The sequence below is a fragment of the Macaca fascicularis genome, chromosome 9 (genome assembly GCF_037993035.2).
Source record: "Macaca fascicularis isolate 582-1 chromosome 9, T2T-MFA8v1.1".
Taxonomy (NCBI): Eukaryota; Metazoa; Chordata; class Mammalia; order Primates; family Cercopithecidae; genus Macaca; species Macaca fascicularis.
The window spans coordinates 112812013-112836036 of record NC_088383.1 but is presented as its reverse complement, the minus strand read 5'-3'; the positions used below and the strand labels follow the sequence as shown (position 1 = coordinate 112836036).

At 51.3% G+C, this 24024-nt stretch overlaps 1 protein-coding gene across 3 annotated transcripts in view; it reads left to right on the top strand.

The window, feature by feature from the left end:
• The window catches only part of SH3PXD2A (SH3 and PX domains 2A), a 255862-nt gene that overhangs the window by 64759 nt on the left and 167079 nt on the right, over positions 1 to 24024 (top strand). For all 3 annotated transcript variants that reach the window (XM_005566353.5, XM_005566352.5, XM_015456641.4), the window contains exon 3: positions 21802 to 21877. In XM_005566353.5, the coding sequence (XP_005566410.3) occupies positions 21802 to 21877 (76 nt within the window). The remainder of the gene's footprint in view (positions 1 to 21801; positions 21878 to 24024) is intronic.

Sequence of the window (24024 nt, the reverse complement as noted above, 5' to 3'; positions counted from 1 at the left end):
TGTGTGTGCGTGTGTGTATACACACGCTGTGAAGCTTTAGGCGTGACCAGGCCACTCTCTTCCTGCTGGCGGGAATTTCAAGTGCCTCCTGGCACCTCTGGAGGAGCACTACCTACGTGCCTGACTCCACGCATGGTGCTGGGGACCCCACGGGGAAAATCCAGGGTCATCCTGGGTGAAAGAACCCTCAGCTGGCAGAGCATGAGGGTGGAATGCACAGAACGGGTGTTGCCGCACTAAGTGGGCAGCCCGGGATGTAGACCACCTGCATCATGCCTGCATGCTCTGGGCATTCCCTTCGGCTTGTGGGGGCAGCTTCGATCTAGGGCCTGAAGGTCTTGGCATCCTGATTCTCCCACCCCCCCACATCCTCCCCCACTGGCAATGGCAGCAGCTGGTTTTGTTTTTGACTCTTATGGAATGAGGCATGTGGGATAGTCAGGTAAGCTATGGGAGCCTGAGCTGTGGGCTTTTCTGAGGGAAGATAGAGTTACTCATCCCTCTGGGAGGCAATCTGCTACCAGCGTAGTGACCAGGGGTTGTGAGCTGCATTGATTCCCTCATTGGCAGCCCCCGCCCCAGGCTGGACCTCAGTTTCCTGATGATTTTAGGGGCTGCCATCCCTGTGTCTCAGGGACACTAGTTTATTTTATTTTACTTTTTGAGACAGAGTCTTGCTCTGTCGCCCAGGCATGCGATGGCATGATCTCGGCTCACTGCTACCCCTGCCTCCCGGGTTCAATCAATTGTCCTGCCTGAGCCTCCCAAGTAGCTGAGATTACAGGCACCCGCCACCACGCCCAGCTAATTTTTGTATTTTTAGTAGACATGGGGTTTCTCCATGTTGGCCAGGCTGGTCTCGAGCTCCTGACCTCAGGTGATCCGCCTGCCTTGGCCTCCCAAAGTGCTGGGATTACAGGCATGAGCCACTGCACCCGGCCTCAGGGACACTAGTTTAGATTAGAACATTGTGGAAGTAGTTGGGAAATTGGAGCTTTTTCCTTTATATCCTCAATTTAGCTGAAGCCAAGGAAAAAAGATTTTATATCTCCCAGAGACCTCCACAGATGGATGACATCAGGCTCTCCAAAGGACTTGTGGGAGTCCTGGTGCCAAATTGCCAACTTTCCAAGTAAGGGCAGCATCTCCCAGAGATGGAAGGTTCAGGCTGTGTTATCAGCCAGGCTTATTTGGGTTTGCGCCTTGGCCTGCCCCTTTACCAGCTGTGTGAACCTGAGTTGCCCTCCAGGAGTCCCCACCTTCCCATCTGCAAAAGGGCTGTACTTGTAGAACCCGTCCCATGGAGTTCTTGTGGGATGTGAAGATGAGCCTCAGGAAAGCCTTGCCGTCATGCCTGGAGCAGCTGTGAAGCATTATTATTATGAGATTGTTGGTGTTGCCTCTGGTACCCCTGGAGAGGAGAAGGGGCTCCACAATCCTCCCTGTGAACACAATGCGTGCCCAGCCTGGATTAGGGGAACATTCTTCCCAGCCACAAAAGGGTCTTGGGTACCTCCAAGCTGCAGTAAATCAATGCTTGGGGCTGGCGAGGAGACAGACCCCAAAGCCACCAGGGTTTGGCACTATCTGCTAATGACGGAGCGTTGATCTGGTGCTCAGTAAACAAAGTGGCCAGTTCACCCACCCTGGCAGTCTTGTGCTCAGTGCTGGATGGGGGGCTCAGGAAGAGCCCAGGAATGTGTCCATTTAGATATACCTTGTTCAAAAAGGTTTTTTGTTTTTTTGTTTTTTTGCCAAACGGGAAGCATGAGGCTGGTGTTTGGGCTGGAGCTGAGATGCTGGCAGAGGGTCTTTGGGTGGATGACAAGCCGGCCATTCTTCCTGCTGAGACAGTCCCGACTGCCCCTCCCGAGGGCAGCCCTGGTGGAGGCCAGCCTGCCTTGCTCCCCAGGGAGACAGGCTTGTTTTGTTCTGGGTTTTCCAGGGCTTCACTGCTCATCGTGGAACCTTTGAGGAGGAATCCTCAGTGGGAGGGTGGAGGGAAACCCCTCTGTGTGTGCCTGCCCCCAATCCATCCAGCAGTGCAACAGGGTGGGGACCAAGACAGAGGAGACTGGGCCAGGCAATCTGGCAGAGTGCCAAAGTTTTGAGTAAAATGTGTAGGAGGACTCCAAAATGGGGACTCTATCCATTACTTTATATATATTTTTGGTGCATATTGAGAAAAGTTAGCTGCTGCCTGAATCTGGCAGTTGGGACAGTTTGGAACACCTGGGTTTCTTGGCTGTGTAGTCAAGAACCAGGGTGCAGGCTGGAGCCATGGGCCTGTGCCCTGGCTGGGTGTCAGAATCACCTGTGATCTGGGTTCACCTGCGAGCCAGATTAAAAATGCATCCAGATTCCTGCTCCCCACCAGCCTCCTGAATCTGACTGTCTAGGGCTGGGTCCCTGTGTCTGGAGTTCAGACTGACTTGATAAGTGAATCCGATGCAAAGCCAGACTGAGAACTGTGGAGTGTTGGGATAAGGAGACACTGGGGCCTGAGGAGCTCCCTGTCACAGCTGCTGGTGGTGCCTGCAGGCGACCTCAGTCCCAGCGGCCAAGGGCTTCTCTCACCTCTGCACTTTCTCCTCAGCTCAGGAAGGGCAAGAAGGAAGGAAAGAGCCTAGGGACAAACCTGACTTGCTCCTCTTCAGGCAGGGGAGGTTGGGGAGCAGTGGTGGCCCCTCAGACTGGGGAGACTCTCCGCAGGAACCGTGTTGGTGCTTGCTTTGTGTCAGGCCCTGTCCCACATCCTTTCCATGATCACCCCTGAACTGCTTACAGCCCACCCTGGGATGTAGGCACCACCACTCTCCCCCATTTTTAAAAATTTATTTTTATATATATATAATTTTATATATAAAAATATAGATATATAAAAAGAGGTCTCAGTCTGTCACAAGGCTGGAGTGCAGTGGTACAATCAATCATAGCTCATTGCAGCCTCACTCCTGGGCTCAAGCAATCCTCCCAGCTTAGCTTCCTGAGTAGCTGGGACTGCAAGTGTGCAGGCCAGCCTGCCTTGCTCCCCAGGGAGACAGGCTCGTTTTGTTCTGGGTTTCCCGAGCACCATGCTGGGCTAATTTTTAAATTTTTTGTGGAGATGGGGGTTTTCGCTATGTTGCCTGGACTGGTCTCAAACTCCTGGCCTTAAGTGATCCTCCTCCCTTAGCCTCCTTAGTAACTGGGATTACAGGTGCAAGCCACCACCCCCCAACATTCCCCCTTTTTTAAAAAAGGAGGGTGAGGGTACTCAGGTCACATAGGATGTCAAGGTCTCACCATAGGTAGGTGGAGGAGCCAGGATTCAGACTGGGCAGTCCGGTGCTGGAATCCATGCGCTAAGCCGTTCCTCTCTGCTGCCACTTTGATGTGCTGCAGAGCCAGCCTGGGAGGCCCCACACCTCGAAGAGGAGAGGAGTCCTTTCCCTTCCTTGCCAAGAAGGCTCCAGCCTTCTTCACCTACAGAGCAGGAGGGGCAGGTGGGGGCTGGGCATAGAAAGAAATGGTCAGTTTCTGTATGTTCGTTTCCTTTCTCTGCTCAGGAGTCTTGGATTCTCCCTGGGGTGTTCTCTGTCTGTCTCTCTTTCCTCAGTTTCTCTGCTTCTCTCTGTGTGTCCGTCTGAGGTCTCTGAGCCCATCTCTGACTGTGACTCTGTTTGTTCCTGTGACCTTTCCCTGCACCTCCATCTACGCTGTCATGTCAGCCTCCCCAGAGGCTTTTTCTCTCTCCCTGATTCTGTCTTTGCCAGTCTTGTCTGCATGTCTCATCCCAGGATGCGGCTGCATCCCAAGCCAGAGTCTGGGAGAAGAGCAGGTGGAAGCCTGCTCTGGTCTGCATGGGAGTCTCCAGCTGGGATTAGTGAAGGCAGAAGCCCTCGCAGGGGAGGGAAGCTGCTTGCCCTCTCAAGAGACTGTGGGGAAGGGGAGGCAGCTGTCCCGAGAGTGGCTCGTGCCTTTTGGAATCAGGCGGCAGTCTTGGCACCTGATGGGGAGGCTGCCCTGCCTCCTGTGGGCAGCCATGATGGCCGGCCGTTGTTCTGTCCCCTCCCAGCAGAGCGGTGACTGCTTCCTCCCTTCCCTGGGCCATGTTGTGCCAGGGGGGCCCTATGAGTACAAGGGGCTGGCAGTGGCCTCAGCCCTCACTCAGGCTACCCCCGGAGAATGGAGTTTGGAGTCTCTGTGGGTGGGGTTAGGGGCACGGAGGGCAGGAGTCTTGGGCCAGCTCTTCCCCTTCTCTGGACAGAGGGTCCCCTGGGTCTCATCTGTCTGTTCCATAGCCTAATCCCTGCCCACTCCTGTGCTAACTGTTCCTCTAAGGCCACACCTGCCCCATTGCTGTTCCTGCTAGAAATAGCTGAGCAGTGGGCAGGTGCCCAGGAAAGGGAGTGGCTCTTGTAGGGTCAGGCTGGCCCCCAAGCTGTCAGTGATCCAGGTCAGGTAGGTGTCAGGAACAGGCTTGGGGCAGGGCTTTGCTTGCCCTTGAATATCTTCTCTCAGCGAACAACCATTTTCTCTGGTCCAAGCCTTTGCCATCAACTGGAAGGAAGGGTTGGGAGTGAGCACCTCAACACATTTGTTGAGCATCTGCTAAGGGTAAGTCATGGTGTCCAGAGTGGGGCTGAGGGGCTGGAGACAGATGCAACCCGAGCTGACCTGCAGACTGGTTACCCATCTAAGCAGACACACCTAGTGGGCTGCGGCTCCCAGTGTCTCTGCGCTCCCAGGTGTCTCTGCGCGTAAGCCACACGTGTACCTCCACCTCAGTGTGTTCCAAACCCAGCGGCCATCTGGACCCCTCCCCACATCCTCCCCACTCCCTTCTTCTCGTTTTCCCCCTTCTCCCCTTCCTTCCTCATTCTTACTTCTCCTCCTCCTCCTCCACCTCCTCCCCTTTCTCTTCCTCTTCCTCCTCCTCCACCCCAGCAGACCCATCCTCCTGCCTCCTCACTGCACCCCCCGAGTTTTTACTGGGACTGCCCTGCCCTCCAGCCAGCCGCTGCCAGTGCTTCTCTGTGCTGCAGCTTCTCTCCAGTGTTTATTTGTAATTATGAGTGTTTTCAATCCTATAGAAAATAATATCACAGGCGTGAGAGGACACACTGCCCAGATTTAACACATGTGAATATTTTGCCACATTTGCTTCAGATACGTCTTTTTTAAATAAATAAAATGGTGCAGATAGAAGAGGTGTCTGGTCAATACTACATTCCCTTCCTCCTGCCTCGGGTCTGTGTGTAGGAGTGGAACTAGAGGTGGGTCTAGGAGAAGGGCTGGGGTTCAGGTAGGCTGGGAAGGCGCTCCAGGCACAGGCATCCACGTGGGTAAGGTGTGGGACAGGACCACCTTGGGCATGCACAGAGGCTAGGGCGACCCCTGCTTCTGTGACCTCTTGGGGTCTGGAGTCCAGGGAGGGTGGGGCCTGGAAAAGGGCAGGCCTGCACACAGGTGCCCCAGCAACCCCCGAGTAGCCAGCACCTTCTCTCCTTGCACTTCCTCCTCCTGCACCTCATTCCAGGTGGGCAGCTCCCCCTGTTTGAAAGGAGCCCATCACCTGGGTCAGCAGCTGGGCTGCCACCTGGAGAAGCAGCCTGCAGCTGGGCACCAGGGTGGGCTTGGAAGACACCAAGCTTTGCGGGGGGACTTTTCCTGTTGCATTTCCCAGGTCCCTGGCAGGAGGCAGTTTTTCCCCCAAGGAGAGCCTCATCAGAAGGTCTGGCAGCAGAGCCTGGGAAGCACAGGCTGCCCCGGTGGCTCGCCTCGCTGCGGGGCTGCTTTACAAGGCTTCCCTGGCAACACTGCCGGAGGTTTATTTTTAGCTGTAGGGATTCCTCTCTTTTTCCTTCTGGGCTCCACCTTGTTCTCCCCTTTCCCCACTGTGAAGAAACACTGGGAAGTCCTTGGCTTAAGGAGATTCCAAAAAGAAGTTATAGGAGACGTCTATGGGCAAAATAAATGCCTGACCTGAGTGACCAGGGAGGAAGCCATCCACGCAGCAGATGCCAGCTTTGACACCTTCAGACCTGTGCGGGGCACACTTGTGCCTGGGTCAGCTGCTATGTGCATCTATGGTGCCAAAAGGGATTCAAACCCAGTTGGGACCACCCCATACCTGGCCAGTCATGTCCCATGTCCAGCCCAACAGCAAGTCAGCTCGTACTCAGCTCATCTTCTCAGACTTCCCTCCAGAGACAGCCCGGATCTGCCATCTTCCTCTCCATTGACTGCCCCAACCCTGGTCCAGCCCCGCATCAACCTCTTACCTGGGCAGCTGAGACAGCCTCATCAGGGGTCTCCACATTCTCACTGTCACCTCCTCCGTAATCCAGTCTTCCCATGAATCAGAGCCCTCCTAAAACATAAACCCTATCCTAGCAGACCATGGCCTTGAACCTTTCTGAAGACTCCCTTTCTTTCTGGAATGAACTCCAAACTCCTTGCCCGGCCCCCAGGCCCTGGGTGATGGCCCTGCCTGCCCTTCCAGACCCGTCTCTGCCACCCTCCTGTTGCTTGTTCTCAGCACCCCAGCTCACTTGCTTCACCTGCTCCTTGGGCACCAAGCGCAGTGCTGCCACCAGGCCTTTGTCCTTGCTGTTCCCTCTGCCTCTAGTCCCTTCCCTTAGGTCCCCAAGGAGCTGACTCCTGCGCAGTCAGACTCAGCTCACATGGCACCTCTCACAGAATCCGAGAGCTCCCCCAGTCATGCATTCATGTACTCGTGGTCACTTTGTCACATTCTACTGTCTTCAAAACACTTACTGCAACCTATTACTATTTTTTTATTTTTTATTTTTTTTTTAGAGATGGACTCTCCCTATGTTGCCCAGGCTGAACTCCTGGGCTCAAGCTATCCTCCCACCTCAGCCTCCAAAGTCTGGGATCACAGGGATGGGCCACCATGCCCAGCCCATTGTCTTCTTAACTGTCGTTTACTGTGTCATTCCCCACCTCCCTCCCCTTCTCCCCAGAATGTGAGCTTTCAGAGAGCAGGATGCTGCCTGCTGATAGCTTCTGTTTTCCCGATGCCTAGAACAGTGCCTGCCATATATGTGTGCTCGGGAAATCATTGTGGAATGAATAAATGAATGCATAGTGAGCTGCTGCTGGGCATGAAGGAATGGGAGAAAGAGGCCTGCTGTCCTCCTCCTCCGCTTTAAAGGCACGTTTTATTTAGCTCCCGTTCCTCCTCTTGTGCGCCCATCTTTGCCTATGGGCTACATTTACTATTGGGATCCACTTGTCAAGGATTAGATGGAATCTTCATGGCAGAGAACAATGAGGGCTTCTCAAATTTTCATGTGCGCATGAACTACTGAGCAATCTTGCTAAAAGACAGATTCTGATTCAGCAGGTCTGCCTGGGGTTTGAGATTTTGCTTTTCCATCAAGCTCTGAGGTGATGTCAGTGCCACAGTCTGCATTGAGTAGCACTGGCGTGGAACATTGGGAGGCTATGTTTGAAGTCCCTCTTCTCCATTCCTCTCTTATTCTTCTTTCAATTCCAGTGGGATCTTTCCCTTGTTAGGTCATAGCCCTTCGTGACGAGGTGGGGATCTGATCTGGTGAATTTGGGCTTTGTGAGGAGCCCTGTTGCAGCACTTCCCAGAGGCTGCCCAGCAATGGCGTGTGCTGCCTTGGAGAGGTGGTGGTTCCCATCATTGGTTCCTCTGAGCTTGAGGGTCATGTGTCGGGCCTGTTGATGCCCCTGTGGCAAGGAGGAGGCCCCTTCCTGCAATTCAGCTTTGTGTCTCTGTGTGCTTTCTACAAGCTTGTGAAACCAGGATCTTGAGGTGTGGCTCACTGACCTGGAGTGACTTTCAGAGGCCATCTGGCAAGTCCTCCACCCTTCTCAGTCCTTCCTGGGGAAAGCATGGCATTCTAACCACTGTGCATGCGGGTTTGATAGATAGGGCTGTGGGAGAGGGGTGACGGTTTAGTTCCAGCAATAGTTGAGTCATGTAGGGAATGTGATGCCTGACTTGATTGGATCTAAGATTAGAACCCGCTGGAGGAATCTACATTTTCTATTGCCTTCCCTCTTTTAGTTTGTTTCAATAGACCTTGATTGAGCTCCTCTGTATGAGTCAGGGCAGGCTAACTGCTGTATAACAAACTCAGTGGCTCAACATAATAAAGACTTATTTTCTGCACAGGTCCCAGACCAAAACAAGTCACTAGAGGGCTCTGCTCCAGACAGTCATTCAGGAACTCAGACTCCCCCAGCTGGTGACCCCATCCTGCATGGATTTTTACATCTAGCCAGCAGGCAAAGGAAGAGAGAATATGAAGGATTGCAGGCAGATTCTGTGGGTTATGCCAAAGGGAGGGGTACATTACCCTGCTCCCGAGCCACTGGTCAGGATTTAGTTCCATGATTGTACCTCCCAGCAAGGGAGGCTGGGAAATGTATTCTAGTCATAGGTCCAGGTGTGTGTTGGATACCATGATGGACAATGGGAATATCAAGGCACAGACATGACTTTCAAGAAGCTGACAGGCTTTTGGAAGGAAACAGTTTCATAAGCAAATCATTAAATCTAGTATGGTAAGCATAGTTCTAGAAGTGTGACCGATCTGCTGGAGTGATGGGGAGGAAGGAGCGGTGGAACAGCAGGTTACTAGGGGAGACCTCAGGCAGGCCAGGCAGTGTGCAGGGACGGACAAGCGAGGATGGCAGGGCATGTGACTAGAGAGGTCAGTCGAGCAGAGGTCATGAATAGGCTCGTGTCCCACAGGCAGCAGAGAGCCAACAAAGGGTGTGAAGCCAGAGATGAAATCTGTAGATCGGGGAGCAAGTTGTAGCAACGTTAGAGACTGGTTCGAACTTAGCACTCTTCTTGCCTGGACCTTTGAAGAGGTTTCACATGTATCTTGGTCTCTCATGCCAGGAAGTTTCTAACAGAGGAGGAAGGGGTGGCAGTGGGGAGGTGACTCTCCAAGTCACCTAGTGCAGGCAGTGCTTCTGGCTGGAGTTTGCTGGGCCTGCCTGACCTTTGAGGGTTCCACTCAGCAACACAGGGCCTCAGTGGTGGCTTCCAGTGTCTTCAAGGATGCTTTCATTGCCCTCTCCTGAGTTCTAGGATGGCCCAGCCACTGTTATTTCCTGGGAAGGCCAAAGAGGCTGGTGCTGGTTCACAGCCCCAGGGCTCCCTATTAACCAGGCAAGGCTGCAGGGAGGAGCTGAACTCTGCCTGCTTGACCCCAGCCTTCTGCAGTAGCCTACTCTTTTGCTTTTCCTTTTGACAAGACTTTGGGGGAAGAAGGTTCTGAGACCTATGGGCATCTTGACCCATTTGGAATAGAGAAAACAATGAGGAATGGAGATGCTTGGGGAAGGGAAGGAGAAAGGCTAGGATGTTAGACTGTCATTTAGAAGTGTTCCACTTGGCTTCCCTTTCCAGGAAGCCCATCAGGGTTGCACACTGGGAGCTTGTTCTGGAATCTCCTTGCCTTGAGCAGCGGCCTGGGCCCAGGACCGCTGAGGGTCTGTTTTGGCTTCATCTTTGCCAAAAACTGCTCTCTTTGTCCCAGATTTCGTTCTGAATTTGATCCCATAGTGGCCAAGGCACTTGGGGTACCACAGTTCTAGGCCATTTGGAGGATGACTCAAGAACAACTGAGGCTAGGGGTGTGGTTCAGCCGGGAAAAGGTTAAAGCCGGTTGCCTTCCTTCTCCTCCCCTCTTCTTCAGGACCTCCTCGTATTTTGGATGGTCCTTGGAGTTTGTGTGAGAGAGAAAAGTGTCAGGCAGCTTTAGAGGGAATTTCAAAAACCTGTGAGTGGTCTCTGGCAAGGCTAGGGGATGGCTAGAGATCCCCAGGAGGAAACAGGGTGACCACAGCGAGGAGCCTGCCAAAAAACACCTCGAATCTGGGCAGACCTCCTTCTCTGCGGAGTGTCACCACCGGCGCCCTGGGCTGGTGCCAGGATTCCTCTGGCTGGCTGTCCCACACACAGATGTTTCTTTCACCACTCTCCATCCTCTGTACTGGCCAGATGTGTCTTCCTAGAATTCCACTTCTAGTGGAGCAGTGTTCCTCCTCTGCCCAGCAGCCTCAGGGGCTGCCTGTTGCCTGGAGGAGAAAGTCTGAGTTCTTCCTCTGTTTCAGATGACCCTCGCAGCCCTGCCCCTCACACTGCCCCATGTACATCCTCCCTGCCCCAGCACCAGGCTCCCACAGCTCCCACACTTCCTAGGGATGAAAGGGTGGGAAGTTCACAAGCAGCCAGGGTGGCACACTGGGGTATCAGGAGGATGCTGGGGTGTAGCTCCCATCCATAGTAAGAAGCCAGCCCCTCACGGCGCCTCATGCCTGTAATCCTAGCACTTTGTGAGCTGAGGTGGGTGGATCGCTTGAAGTCAGCGGTTCGAGACCAGCCTGGCCAACGTAACGAAACCCCATCTCTACTAAAATACCGCAATTAGCTGGGCATGGTGGCAGGTGCCTGTAATCCCAGCTACTCGGGAGGCTGAGGCAGAAGAATCACTTGAACCCAGGAGGTGGAGGTTGCAGTGAGCTGGGATTGTGTCACTACACTCCAGCCTGGGCGACAGAACAACTCTGTCTCAAAAACAAAAACATAGTAAGAAGCCATGCCTCAGATTCTGTGACTCCTGGGGAGACTCTATTCCTTCCTCCAGGAGCCAGGCTCAGAGCTGGCCACATGCAGAATATCTGATCTGACTGCTTTCGTTACTAGCTCCCTAGGTGCTCTGCCACCCTGGCCTTATGCTCTTCGCTCTTGGCCAAGGGGAGCTGAAGTCACCTGAGCGATCTGCGTTGGGACGAAGCTCAACAGCCTTAGGATGAGAAACGGTGTGAAATTATAGGTTAAAAACCCAGAAGGCCTTACAGCCGTTGGCAGTTAGGGTTAGATGGGCCTGACAGATGGCCCTGAGCGGCTCCCTGAAAGCAGAAAGGGCTGGAGGAGGGCATCAGAGATCAGGGAAACACCACTGGAGTCTCTTTACCTTAAAACTGGTGACCCCATCCATCTAGCACTCACAGTAAGGCAAGTACACCTGCTCACCTGTATTCTCATTTCATCTGCACAGTGCCATGGGGCGCTGTTTCTACTCCCACTTTACAGATGAGAAAATGGGGTCACAAAGAGATTAAGTGACTTGGCCAAGGTCATGTAGCTAGGAAAGAATAAGCTGGAGTTCTGACTTCAGCCCTCAAGCGTTCCACTACTAACTAGACCACTAATAACGGTAAAACAGTGCCAAGAGAGGTGCCTCCTTCTGGGGGTTTCCTCTGCCTGGCCTGTGTTAAAGCACCCTACATATTCATTTTCCCTTTTTAACCTCAGCCACCATGGAGGGGAAAAACAGGCATGGCCCCATTTTACAGATGAGTAGACTGAGGCTCAGAGAAGTTAAATGGGAATAATGACTTCTGGCATTTGGCAGCACTTGCTTGCATCTTCTCCTTGGATCCTCACAACACCTGTGGAGACAGGCAGGTCCAGCATTTCACAGATGAGGCTGTGGTTGCCCAGAGAGGTCAAGTCACTTGCCCTGGTTGCCCAGCAACTTCTTGCAGGCTAGAACTAGAATCTTCCTCTGTTGACTCCAACCTAGTGCTCTTTCTCTCCTGCACAAAGGCCATGGGTCAGCAGGTGGGGATGTGTGGAATGAGCCCACTGGGGTAGGTTTGGGGACAGGCATGGGTAGCCAGCCTCCTTGGGCACCTTTTGGGCATCAGAGAGGCTTTCTGTGGCTTGAGGATTTCCCCTGGGATTGCATCCTCCGGCACGTCTTTGCTTAATTCACCCTGTGTACATCTCACTGCAGGTGTTGGGCTGTCCTCCCAGGCCCAGCATGTTAAATGTCACATCAGCCCCCACGCACGGAATGAGCTGCTGGGAAAGCCAGACGCCTCCTCCCCAACCCTGGCCCACGCATGCCAGCTGCGCAACTCCCCTGGGGCCCGTAGGTGCCCAGAGCCAAGCTGGCCCAGGCCAAGACACTTCCCAGACCCGTCCGCCCCTCTCAGTCTCCCTGCTGCCTCCCTGACCTCAGGGTTGTAGTTTCCTAAGCACTTTCCCTGGCATGAGGGACACAGCCTGGTGTCGTAACAAGAGTAATGGTGACAGGGATGATAAGAATAGCTGGTGTATATGGAGCACTTAGTGCCAGGCTCTGTGCTAATCACTTTACCTACATTATCTCATTTAATCCTCTCACCCACCTGACCAATCAGGTTCTGTCCCTGTCCCCAGTTCGCAGATGAGAAAACTGATTTGAATGCAGAGCTGCCTAGCTATGCACCATTTATTTTTCTTCTTCACATTTTCTAAAATGTTGTGTAAGCACCACTGTGATTCAGGAAGAGACTCTTCATAGTATACGGGCAGGTATTTATCTTGTAATGGTTATGCTTCGTTTTAATGTGTGTTAATGGTATGGGTTGAAGTTTTTATGTGTTCCTCCCAAAATTCACATATTGAAGTCCTAGCCTCTGGTATGTGACCTTATTCGGTAACAGGGTCATCAAGATGTAATTAGTTGAGATCATGTGGGAGTAGGGTGGCTCCGTAATCTAACACGACTGGTGTCCCTGTTAAAGGGGGAAATTTAGACAGACACCCGCACAGGGAGAACAGCATGTGGAGATGAAGGCAGACATCAAGGTGATGCTTTTACAAACCAAGGAAAGCCATAGATGACTTACATCCCTGAAGCCAGGGGACAGGCCTGGGACAGACCCTCCCTCACAGCCCTCAGAGGGAACCGACCTGCCCATACCTTCATACTGGACTTCTAGCCTCCAGGACTGTGAGACAATCAAACTCTTTAAGACACCTAGTTTGTGGTACTTTGTTACAGTGGCCCTAGCAAATTAAGTACAGTTAGAATACACACACACACACACACACGCATGAACACAATACCCTTTTTTTTTTTTTTTTTTTTTTTTTTCCCGAGACAGGGTCTAGCTCTGTCACCCAGGCTGGAGTGCAGTGGCATGATCATGGCTCACTGCAGCCTCAACCTCCTGGGTTCAAGTGATCCTCCCTCCCCAGTCTCCCAAGTAGCTGAGACCACAGGTGCACACCACCACATGCAGCTAATTTTTAAATCTATATATTTTGTAGAGGTGGAGTCTCACCATGTTGCCCAGGCTGGTCTGAAACTCCTGGGCTTAAGCAGTCCTCCTGCCTTGGCCTCCCAGAGTGCTGGGATTACAGGCACGAGCCACAGTGTCCAGCCTATACACTTATCATTTGAAGACAGAGAAAGGGACCATGAGCCAAATAATATGGGCGGCCTCTTGAAGCTAAAAAAGGCAAGGAAACAGATGCTCCCCTAGAGCCTGGGAATGGAAATGGCTCTGCTTTCCGCAACCCAGACACTGGAAACAGCAGCTTAGTGAGTGTGTGTTATTATCAAACGGGCATGTGAGACCTCCCACCTGCCAGTCCCCATCCCAGAGACTCCAGCCACATGCAGTGCCGTCCTTGAGATGGGTTCTGAAAATGACTTCTCCATCTTGTCACACTGCTGGTGATGCTTTAGGGCGCCCTAATTCCCCCTGAGAGTGGCACATCAGGCATCTGCCCTCATCCAGTCCTGGTGCCAGCTGTGTGGTCATCCTCAGGTCACTGGAATAAATGATCAGGGGCCTCCACCCCGGATCCCAGCACTTTCTCTAACACACGGCAGCATTTCATGGAATCCATGAGCAAGGCAAATCACTCCCATCCCGCTGCTTCCTGTAGCAATCCTGACAGTCCCACCTCCGAGCATGAGTCCCTGCCATTCCTCCCTCTGGAAGGCCTTCCTCCCGTTTCCCAGCTCTCTATTCAAGGCCTCGCTCTGATGTCTCTTCTGAGACATCCTTTTGCTCACTGCAGCCACACTGATGGTGTCCTTTCCTAAACTCCCATCACCTGGCTTTTCATACCACTCAGCAGGTTGACACTCACCTAATGCTGCTAGGTAAGTCCCTTGTGCCCATGTGGGTGTCCCAGCTCCCACTCAGATCACGGACCATGACTGACACTCCTGAATCCTGCTGATGTGGTAAAGGCCTGGTTGGGAAGGGACCTGAAGTAGTGAAGGCTCGCATGTTTTCTAGAAAATGGTCGAGGAAGACTTCTTTGACTTGTTAAGGAACTTTGGAACCTGGAGTGGGCTCCCTTTCAAAGTCGGGGTATGTTCTGGCACCGTGCTTCCTCAGCGTGGCATGAGCCACGTCCCAGCTAAATGCATCCCAACTCCTTGCCAGGGTGGACAGGTCCTCTCTGTCTCCTCTCTCCCTCTTCCTGGCTGTTCCTTCAGGCCTATCTGGGGGGCCACTAGTATGGAAATGGCAGAAGAGTCACTTAACTTGAATATAGATCATTAGAAATTATCCAATCTGCATAACACTCCAGGCAACCAGCTGGGACACCGCAAGGGCTGCGTTTTAGGAGCAAGGACCTAAGTAAGACCCTAAAGTAAGGCCTACTGTAAACTCACCCTAATGAAACCCAAGAATAAGTCCTAACAATATCCACAGAGGAGACAAAATTTGGAGGTTGAGTCACATCAAGTTAGAGGTACTTGGAAAATCCCTAGGACTTTCCATAGATCCACCCTAAGAAAGCAGAGAACTCTGCCTACATAAGTTTAAGGTGATTAACCAGTACTTGAATTGGCTCCTAGAACAAAAATCAATGCTTTTCAGAGAAAAATAACAGAATCCAGAGTCTCTACAGCATATTAGCCACAATGACAAGTCTAAAATGAAACATTACTAAGTGGTCAAAGAAATAAGAAAATATGACCCATAGGTATAAAAAAGTACTAGAAACTAACACAGAGATGGCCCAGATGTTGAAAGACTTTAAGGCAGTTAAATAACTAAGGGAAAATATGGATTTAATGAGTAAGCAGATAGCAGAGAAATGGAAACTATAAAAAATAGAGTCAAATAGAACTTTTGAAACTTAAAAGTGCGATAATTGAAATGAAAATTTCACTGGATGAGCTTACCACCAGTATGGAAATGGCAGAAGGATCACTTAACTTGAATATAGATCATTAGAAATGATCCAATCCGCATAACCGAGAAAAAAGAATGAAGAAACACAGAGTTCCAGAAACATGTAGTACAATATGCAGTCTTCTGACTTACGTGTTTTAATAGTCCCAGAAATAGAAGAAAATTATAATGGAGTAGAAACAAAACTTTTTTTTTAAATGGCCACAAATTTTCTAAGTATTATGAAAATTACCAACTTATAGATTCAAGAAGCCCTGTGAACTCCCAAAGAGAATAAACATAAAGAAAATGGCTGGGCATGATGGTTCATGCCTGTAATCCCAGTACTTTGGGAGGCCAGGACAGGAGGACCACTTGATGCCAGGAGTTCAAGATCAGCCAGGACAACATAGTGAAATCCTGTCTCTACAGGAAAAAAAAAAAAAAGACAATTAGCTGAGTGGTGCACACCTGTAATCCCAGCTACTCGGGAGACAGAAGTGGGAGGATCATTTGAGCCCAGAAAGTCAAGGCTGCAGTGAGCTGGGATTGTGCCACTGTGCTCCAGCCTGGAAAACAAAAGCTTGACCCTGTCTCAAAAAAAGAAAAGAAGGCTGGGCGCAGTGGCTCACACCTGTAATCCCAGCACTTTGGGAGGCTGAGGCAGGCAGATCACTTGAGCTCAGGAATTCGAGACCAGCCTGACCAACATGGCAAAACCCCATCTCTATTAAAAATACAAAATATTAGCCGGGCATGGTGGCACACACCTGTAATCCCAGCTACTCAAGAGGCTGAGGCAGGAGAATCACTTGAACCCGGGAGGAGGGGGTTGCAGTGAGCCGAGATTGCACCACTGCACTGCAGCCTGGGCAACAGAGCGAGACTCTGTCTCAAAAAAAATAAAGAAAAGAAAAGAAAAACCACACTGATCATTATTGTCCCTCTCTTTTTCTGTGATATTCGCTGATGTGTCCCCTGCATGTAACACAGGGACTGCTTAGTCCTCAGCTAAGTAGAATGAACAAATGAATTCTGAGGTTTCCCGCAATCTGGCATGGTCCCCACAGAGACTGGGTGGACTTGTCTCATTCCCTCTCTTTTTTTTTTTTTTTTTTTTTGAGACAGTTTCACTCTTGTCGCACAGGCTACAGTGCAATCCTGAGATCTCAGCTCACTGCAACTTCCGCCCGCTGGGCTCAAGCGATTCTCCTGCCTCAGCCTCCCGAGTAGCTGGGATTATAGGCGCCCGCCACCACGTCCAGCTAATTTTTGTATTTTCAGTAGAGATAGGGTTTCACCATGTGGTCAGGCTGGTCTTGAACCCCCGACCTCAGGTGATCCTCCCGCCTCGGCCTTCGAAAGTGCCAGGATTACAGGCCTGACCCACAGCGCCCGGCTGTCCTTGTCTCTTTTTAAGGGGAATTTCTGGGTCAGGAAAGCCACCAGCTTTTTGTAGTAATGCACCCTTTTTTCTTGAGCTAGACAGAAAGGGCAGAAGGTGAAGGTTTGAGGATTTGGGCCTGAAAGCCTGAGTCGCTGGGAGCTCCACCCTCTGGGAGGGGCGAGGAGCCGGCCTCTTGGGTTACAGATGTGCCCCAGCTGGGCTCGTCCGTCCTCCCTTCTCCCCTCCGTGGATTGCTGCGTAGCCCTGCCCTGGGAGAGCTGCTGAATCAGCTTTCCCTGGCTGGAGCCAGCGCGTGGAGCCCAGCTGTCCCCTATCTCTCACAGGATCCACCCTTTAGATAAACTGCCTGGCCTCCTCCACACACTGCGAGGTTCTGATGTGGTTGCGAGGGGCTCCATTAGCCAAACGCCTCTCACTCCAGCCAGGACCCTTGCGATGGGCCCTGCTTTTCCTCCAGCCTGAGTTAGGCCGGTGCTGGAGTGACAGGAGAATCCACTTCCTGCCTGCAAAGGTGGTCCCACAGAACTCTCTGCTGGGCGGGGCCTTCCTGCCTCACCGCCCCCGCGCCCAGGCTTCCTCCTTCCTCCCAGAGGGCGGGGCAGCAGGTTCAGGAGACAGCCCCGCTCAGCACCGATTGTTTTATCTGTGAAAACCAGCCCTGCAAATTGGGTAGTGACCAGGCTTCAGAGCCCGCTTTGCAGCCTGCCTGGCCCTCTGGGAGGGGTGACATTTTCACTGTCTCTCACCGCCCGCCAGTCTGACGTACTGAGGACCAAGATGCTGAACTGCGCAGCTTTGCCAGCTACAAGCGTCACACAGAGTGAACTCTTACTTGGTTTGCTGTGGAGTCTGAGCCCAGAGATTTGCTTTCGTTGAAAGTTGACCTGTGGGCAGAAAAAGTGTCCCTGGCAGCTGGTTAGCTGTGCTTCCGTTTTCCGTGGCCAGTGGTCCATGGGGGTGGGGGATGACTGACGGGGAGAGCAGCTCCGGGGCTCTGCTGGCTTAGCCTGGTGGTGGGATTAGGTGACAGGTGTGGCTGGGCTCAGCACCTGAGGTCCCGCCCATACCTGCTGAATCAGAACCTGCCAAGAGCTGTGGATGCATGTTGAAGGTTGTGAAGCCTGGCTCCTTGATGTGAAGGCTGCAGGGTGTGTGTGTTATTTTGACGGAGACTCGCTCTGTCGCCCAGGTTGGAGTGCAGTGGCGCCATCTTGGCTCACTGCAGCCTCCTCCCAGGTTCAAGCGATTCTCCTGCCTCAGCTGGGACTACAGATGTGCACCACCATGCCCAGCTAATTATTGTGTTTTTGTTGTTGTTGTTTTAGTAGAGATGGGGTTTCTCAGGCTGGTCTGCGAACTCCTGGCCTCAAGCAATCCTCCTGCCTTGTCCTCCTAAAGTGCTGGGATTACAGGCATGAACTGCTGCACCTGGCCGCAAGGCTACAGTTTAACTTATTTCTAGCACCTAAGGCAGAGCCTGACCTGGAGAAGGCATACAGTAACTGTTCTTGGAGGAAAGGAATGAATGCATGAGTCCTGCCTGCCCCTGCCTACTCCCCACAGCACCACATTCCCTCTGCACTGTGAGAATCTCAGTCTCTTAGGTCTGAAAGAGATGGAGGAGTCGGAGAACATGCATGTCAGAGCTGGGGAAAAAATGTCAAGTTTTTGTAGCCTAACTCCCTCAAGCCCCAGAGAGTCATAGCAACTTGGGTGAGGTCTCACCACCTGTGGTGGAACAGCTGGTCGCCTTGTTTCGGGAGACAGGTTGTTGAGATCAGGACAAAGTGTTCCATACCTGGGTGTGTGTTGCTGGGCCCACCTCTCTCCTCAGACATCTCCGTACCTCTTCATCAGAAACCTATGGAGCCATTTCTCCGAGGCCCCAATAACATGTTAGTTATCCATTTATGAATTCTCATTCTTCTTATGGAAAAGATTTAAGGTACTTATAAATATGCATAGAATACAACAAGATAAAAAGTAAAAAGGAATACATTGGTATTAAGGAAGTGTGCAGATGTGTGAACAAGGGTGTTCACTATAGTGCTTTGTATAGTAGTGAAAAATCAGAAACAGCCTAAATATCCAACAGTAGGGGAGTGGGTAAATACACTATGGCTCATCCAGAACTGAAATTCTGTGTACCAATTGAGAATGCTGACGTGGCCCAGGCACAGTGGCTCACGCCTATAATGTCAGTGCTTTGGGAGGTCGAGGTAGGAGGATCTCTTGAAGCCAGGATCTTGAGACTAGCCTCACAGTGAGATCCCATCTTTACAAAAAAATGTTTTAAACTAGCTGGGCATTGTGGCACACACCTAGTCCTAATTACACCAGAGGCAGAAGTGGGAGGATCACTTGAGCCCAGGAGTTTGAGGCTGCAGCAAGCTATGATTGCACACTGTACGCCAGCCTGGGCAACAGAGTGAGACCTGGTCTCTTAAGAAAAAAGAACATGGATATGAAAGTATTCATTGACATGGAAAAAATGTTCATTATGTAGTGTAAAAGTATTGATGGGTTCATTTTATTTACATGGATGGAAGAATGCCTAGCAAAGATAGGTATCCCAAAATATTAATGTCAGGGAGAGAGATTATGAGTGATTTTTATTCTCTTTTTGAGCACCCACTGCTAAAACTTCTAGTTTTTTTCCCTTAGCGAACATGAATTACTTATGTAATAGTGTTAGTATAGAAATGAAATTTACAAAAACAGAATATGGGTGAGGAAAATGGGAAAAAGAGAAAGTAGGAGTCCTAATCTAGATAGAATTTGTTTGAAAATGTATTAATTTTTAAAATCCTTGCTGAGGGTTAAGATGTAGGAAAGAAAAAAAATCCTGTTTTTAGTGTTATGGCCCAGTTGCTGTTTTTACACATAGCAGGCAATTATTAAATATTTGAGAGTTTGACTTAAAACATTGAGAACTCATGTGGCCAGGCGTGGTGGCTCACACCGGTAATCCCAGCACTTTGGGAGCCTGAGGCAGGCGGATCACTTGAGGCCAGGAGTTCAAGACCAGCGTGGCCAAGATAATGAAGCCCCATCTCTACTAAAAATACAAATGTTAGCCAGGCGTGGTGGCACACGCCTGTAATCTCAGCTATGAGAATCACTTGATCCCGAGAGGCGGAGGTTGCAGTGAGCTGAGATCGTGCCACTGCACTCCAGCCTGGGTGACAGAGCAAGACTCTGTCTCAAAAAAAAAAAGAAAAGAAAAATTCATGAGCCAGCTTTTGTTAAATATCCATCTGTATTCAGGGAAGTGAAAGTTAATCATGCTGTAGTCTTTGTCTTGTTTTGAATGGAATCACCAGTGACCTGCCCTTCCTTATGTGGGATCTAAATAACCTGGGTATATTGGGTAATGATTATGCAAGAGACAATCCTAAAATTGTATGTTAGAGCTGGATGGGTGGACGAACGGATGGATGGATGGAAATAAATGCACACACACACACACACACACACACACACACAATCTAGCCTAGCTTTGTTCCCCCCAAGTCTCATGTTGAAATTTGATACCTAGTGTTGGAGGTGGGCCTAATGAGAGGTGTTGGGGTTGCAGGGGGTCTGATCCTTCATGAATAGTTGGTCCTGTTCTCATGGTAATGAATGAGTCCCATGAGAGCCGGTTGTTTAAAAGAGCCTGGCACCTCCCCCTTGCCCTCTGCTTCCTGTCTCGCTCTGTGATCTCTGCACATGCCCCCTCCCCTTCCATGCCGTGAGTGGAAGCAGCCTGAGGCTTCACCAGATGCCCAGTAGATTGTGAGCTAAGCTAAATAAGCTTCTTTTCTTGATAAGTTACCCAGCCTTGGGTCTTTCTTTATAGCAACACTAAACAGGCAAAGACAAACCGCTTTTCACCACCTCCAATGCTAACACTTTGGTCCAAGTCGCCTTCAGTAGGATCCTAACTGGTCTCCCTGCTTCCACCCTGTGGTCCATTCCCTACGCCATAGCTAAAGCTGTCTTTTCTAAGTGTGAAGCAGATCATCTGCCTCTGCACAGAACCCTCCAGGACTTCCTCCTCCATCACGATAAGCCCTGAGTCTTCACCGCAGCCTCACCAGACCCTCTGTGCTCTGGCCCATCCTGCCTCTCAGATATCATTGCCTGTCCCTCTGCTCCTGGCTAACACCACTCCGGCCACATTGGCCTTGCCAGGCTCTTTTTGCACGTCCTGCTTCCCTGCCTGAAAGGTTCTCCCTCTCCAGTGTAGCTTGCTTCCTCACCCCCTGCAGGTCTCTGCAGAATTGCTAGCTCGGGGTCAGGCCTTCCTTGCCACCCTATATAAAATGACAACTCCTGCTCTGTTCCGGTGCTGTATCCTACTCGATTTTCCTCCGCGGCACTGATCTGATCTTCCCTGGCACATGACATATTTATTTGTTTGCTGTTTGTCTCCCTCCAGTAGAGTGTAAACTCCCTGAGGGCAGGAACTTTGTCTATTTTCTTTACTGCCCTTTCCTTAGTGCCCAGTGCTGTAAAGTGAATGCTCAATATATATTTGAAGGACTGATTGGACTTCAAAGATCATGTGACTGATCCTTCTCATTCTACCAAGGAGGGGCCTGAGGCCTAACCTTGAGAGGCTCCATTCCTTGCCTGAGGTCACACAGCTGGGCAGCAGGACTAGATCATGACTCCCCTCCTGCCTACGCCTCAGAAAGGAGATCAGCCACACACAAAGGGACCCTGGCCTCATCCATCCTGTCTTCTGTGTGTTTTTCCAGTTTACATAGAATTTTAGCCCAGAATAGCAAAGAAAAAACAGTTTTTCCTCCAGAATCATGGAAACTCTTCCAGTGGGTCTGTCCCTGGAAAAACAGCAGCGATCTCAGGGTGGGAAGGTAGGAAGTGGAGGAGTGGTCTTCCGGCAGCGGGGGCAATGGGATGGATTTGGTTTTGCAATTAAAATAACAGCTGGGTCTGTTTCCACAGCATGGTTCTGGAAGGTAGGTGGTCTGTCTAAAGTATCAGATGGGGCCGTCCCCCATCCTGGCCCAAGAGGGTTTGGGATGGCCAGTGGCTGAAGGATTCACCCCACAGACGAAGTATGAAAGAAACCAGGCCCAAAGGAGCCTCTGGAAACCCTACAGGCAGCCTGGCCTGAAAGCCTCTAGTCCCTACCCCAGCCTTGCTTGGGGTCATCTCCTGACACCTTCCCCTGCACTCCTACCCGCTCGCTGAGATTGATCAGATGCCCTCTTCAATGCAGAGAGAGCTTTGGCCTCCTCCCTCTCATGCCCCATGTGGTTTGTTAATCATCTGTGAAATGAGGGATCTCAGGCATCACTCATCTGTATGAGGACACTGGGGCCCTGGAGAAGTGGAGTGGAGTGGGGAAGGGTTGATGAGGAATGTTCTGGTCTTCTGAATCCTATCCCTCTGTCTGTCTGGCTTCTCAGATGCAGCTTTTGGATAAGTTTCCCATTGAAGGTGGCCAGAAGGACCCCAAGCAAAGGATCATCCCCTTCCTCCCAGGTAAGCATTGTGTGGCTCCACCCAGGGATAAGGATACCGGGGAAGGACCGGTCCTTCCCTTAGGCTGAGAAGAGGCTACTAAGTGGCAAATTCTGGGGGAGGCATGCCTGGGAATCTGCATACGAACAATTCCCCCAGGGGATTTGGAAGCTCCAGACCGTGAAGGCCACTGTCCTCCAAGTGGCTTCTCCCACCATTGCAAGACCGTCTCTGCTGGCTCCTGGCCTGTAGCTTCTGAGGAGTTTCTCAGGCTCCTGGACTTTGGTTTCCTTTTCACAAAAAGCACAGAGAGACCAAGTTCTCCTGTGAACGGATGAAGAGCTGCAGGCTGAGCTGTTTGTGCTGACTCCCATTCTAATCATGGATAACCTTAAATTGAGCACGCTCCCTGATCTGATCTCCTCCAGTCCTCATGTCTCCTTATATGGAAGAGGCGGCTTACACCATTCTGGAGTGTGTTTAAGGCAATCAGTTACGTTATGTAATTTACAGGAAAACTTCTCAGGTGTATCGGAACCTGTTATTTTGATGATGTCTTAAGTGTGTATAGAGATTTATAGCCATGGAGTGCTTTTTTATTTGTTATCATATGCACATCTCCATACCGAGGTGTGTAGTATAATCTCCCCTAATGGGTGAAGATGTTGGGGTTCAGACAGGCTAAAGAACTGTCCGTAAAAGTGGCAGAGCTGAGGCATAAACTCGGGCCTCCTGGTCCATGTCTGGCTCTGCCCTGTGCCAGGTGAGCGATGCTGTCCCCTGGCTTTCCAGAACCCCTACCGTTTGCCAGAAGAGCTCCGTTCACAGTGGGCTTCCCCCCCGGGCTCAGGCTGGCCCTGGACCTGCACAGGTCGGGACCACAGTGATCAGTCAGACCTTGGCAAGAAGCAGGGCCTGCATCTTGCTAACCCCTGGCACACTGCCAGCCCACAGCCAGTGCCTACTTGCTGACTTGAAAACAAATGTAGGGGCACCTCCCTCAGAGAGTGACTCCTCTCTGAAAGGCATTTCTCCTGCATTCCTCCATCCTCAAAAGCAGCGAAAGATGTGAGTCCCTATGACCTCCTGTCCTCGGAGTCCTATGCTATAGCTGGAGATAATTAGTTTAGTTACAAGGAAGAACTTCTAAATCCCACAGTTTGGGCAAGACTGGAACTAGTCAGTGAGGGTGTCCACCCAAGACTGGAACTAGTCAGTGAGGGTGTCCACCCAAGACTGGAACTAGTCAGCCCCTGGCCTCCCTCCACGGAGGCACAGGATTGCTTCTCCATCCCTGGCCTAGGAGTTCATATGGGGTGACTTGCGTGCCTTGTGTGGCTTTGCACTGGGTCTTGAATGGAATGTCCAGCATCCAGGTTGGTGACAACCTTAGATGGTGCTCCAGTACAGTCTGGAAGCTCAGTGCCAGGGTCTGGTAGCCCAGCTGGGACGCTGTGGGCACAAGCGTCCTAGAGGCAACCTGAGGCCACAGCGTGGTAGCCTGGCCTTGGGGCATGAAGGTCACCAGTTTGCTCCAGAAGAATGGGCTTCTCCCACTTCTTCCTCAGCTAGCACTCCAGAGAAAGAGCACCCCAGTACCATTCCATCAGTGGCTGTTTACCGGGGCTCAGCCTGTCAGAGCTCATGGGGTTGGTGAATTAAAGGGAGATCTGATTTGTTTTCTTCATCTATGGAACCCTCAGGCTAGTGGGAGAGAAGATCTGCTCCATCATCCCAGGACCATTTAAGGCAGGATGTGACTCTACCACTGTGCAATTTGAGGGTGACTGGAGAGGGAGCTCAGAGAACAGCGACCTCATTGTGAGCTAAGGAAGTCAGCAGAGACCTCCTGAACAAGGGGGGGCCTGGAGCTGGCCCCCACAGGATGGATAGGCTTGGAGGGTGGAACGCAGGGCAACGGCTTGTGTACTGCGGCTACCTTAGCCCCTTGTCTCGGGAGTCAGACTGCCGGGGTTCACCCTGGAAACCCTGGCTCTGCTGGTTACCGGTTGCATGAACTTCTCTGTGCTTCAGTTTCCTCATCTGGAAAATGGGGATGATGATAGAATGTACTTCATGGGGCTGTTTCAAGGATAAAATAAATGAGTGTATCTCAGGTGCTTAGAACTATGGCAGCTCCTAGTGGGGGCCAAATAAATGTTAGTCCT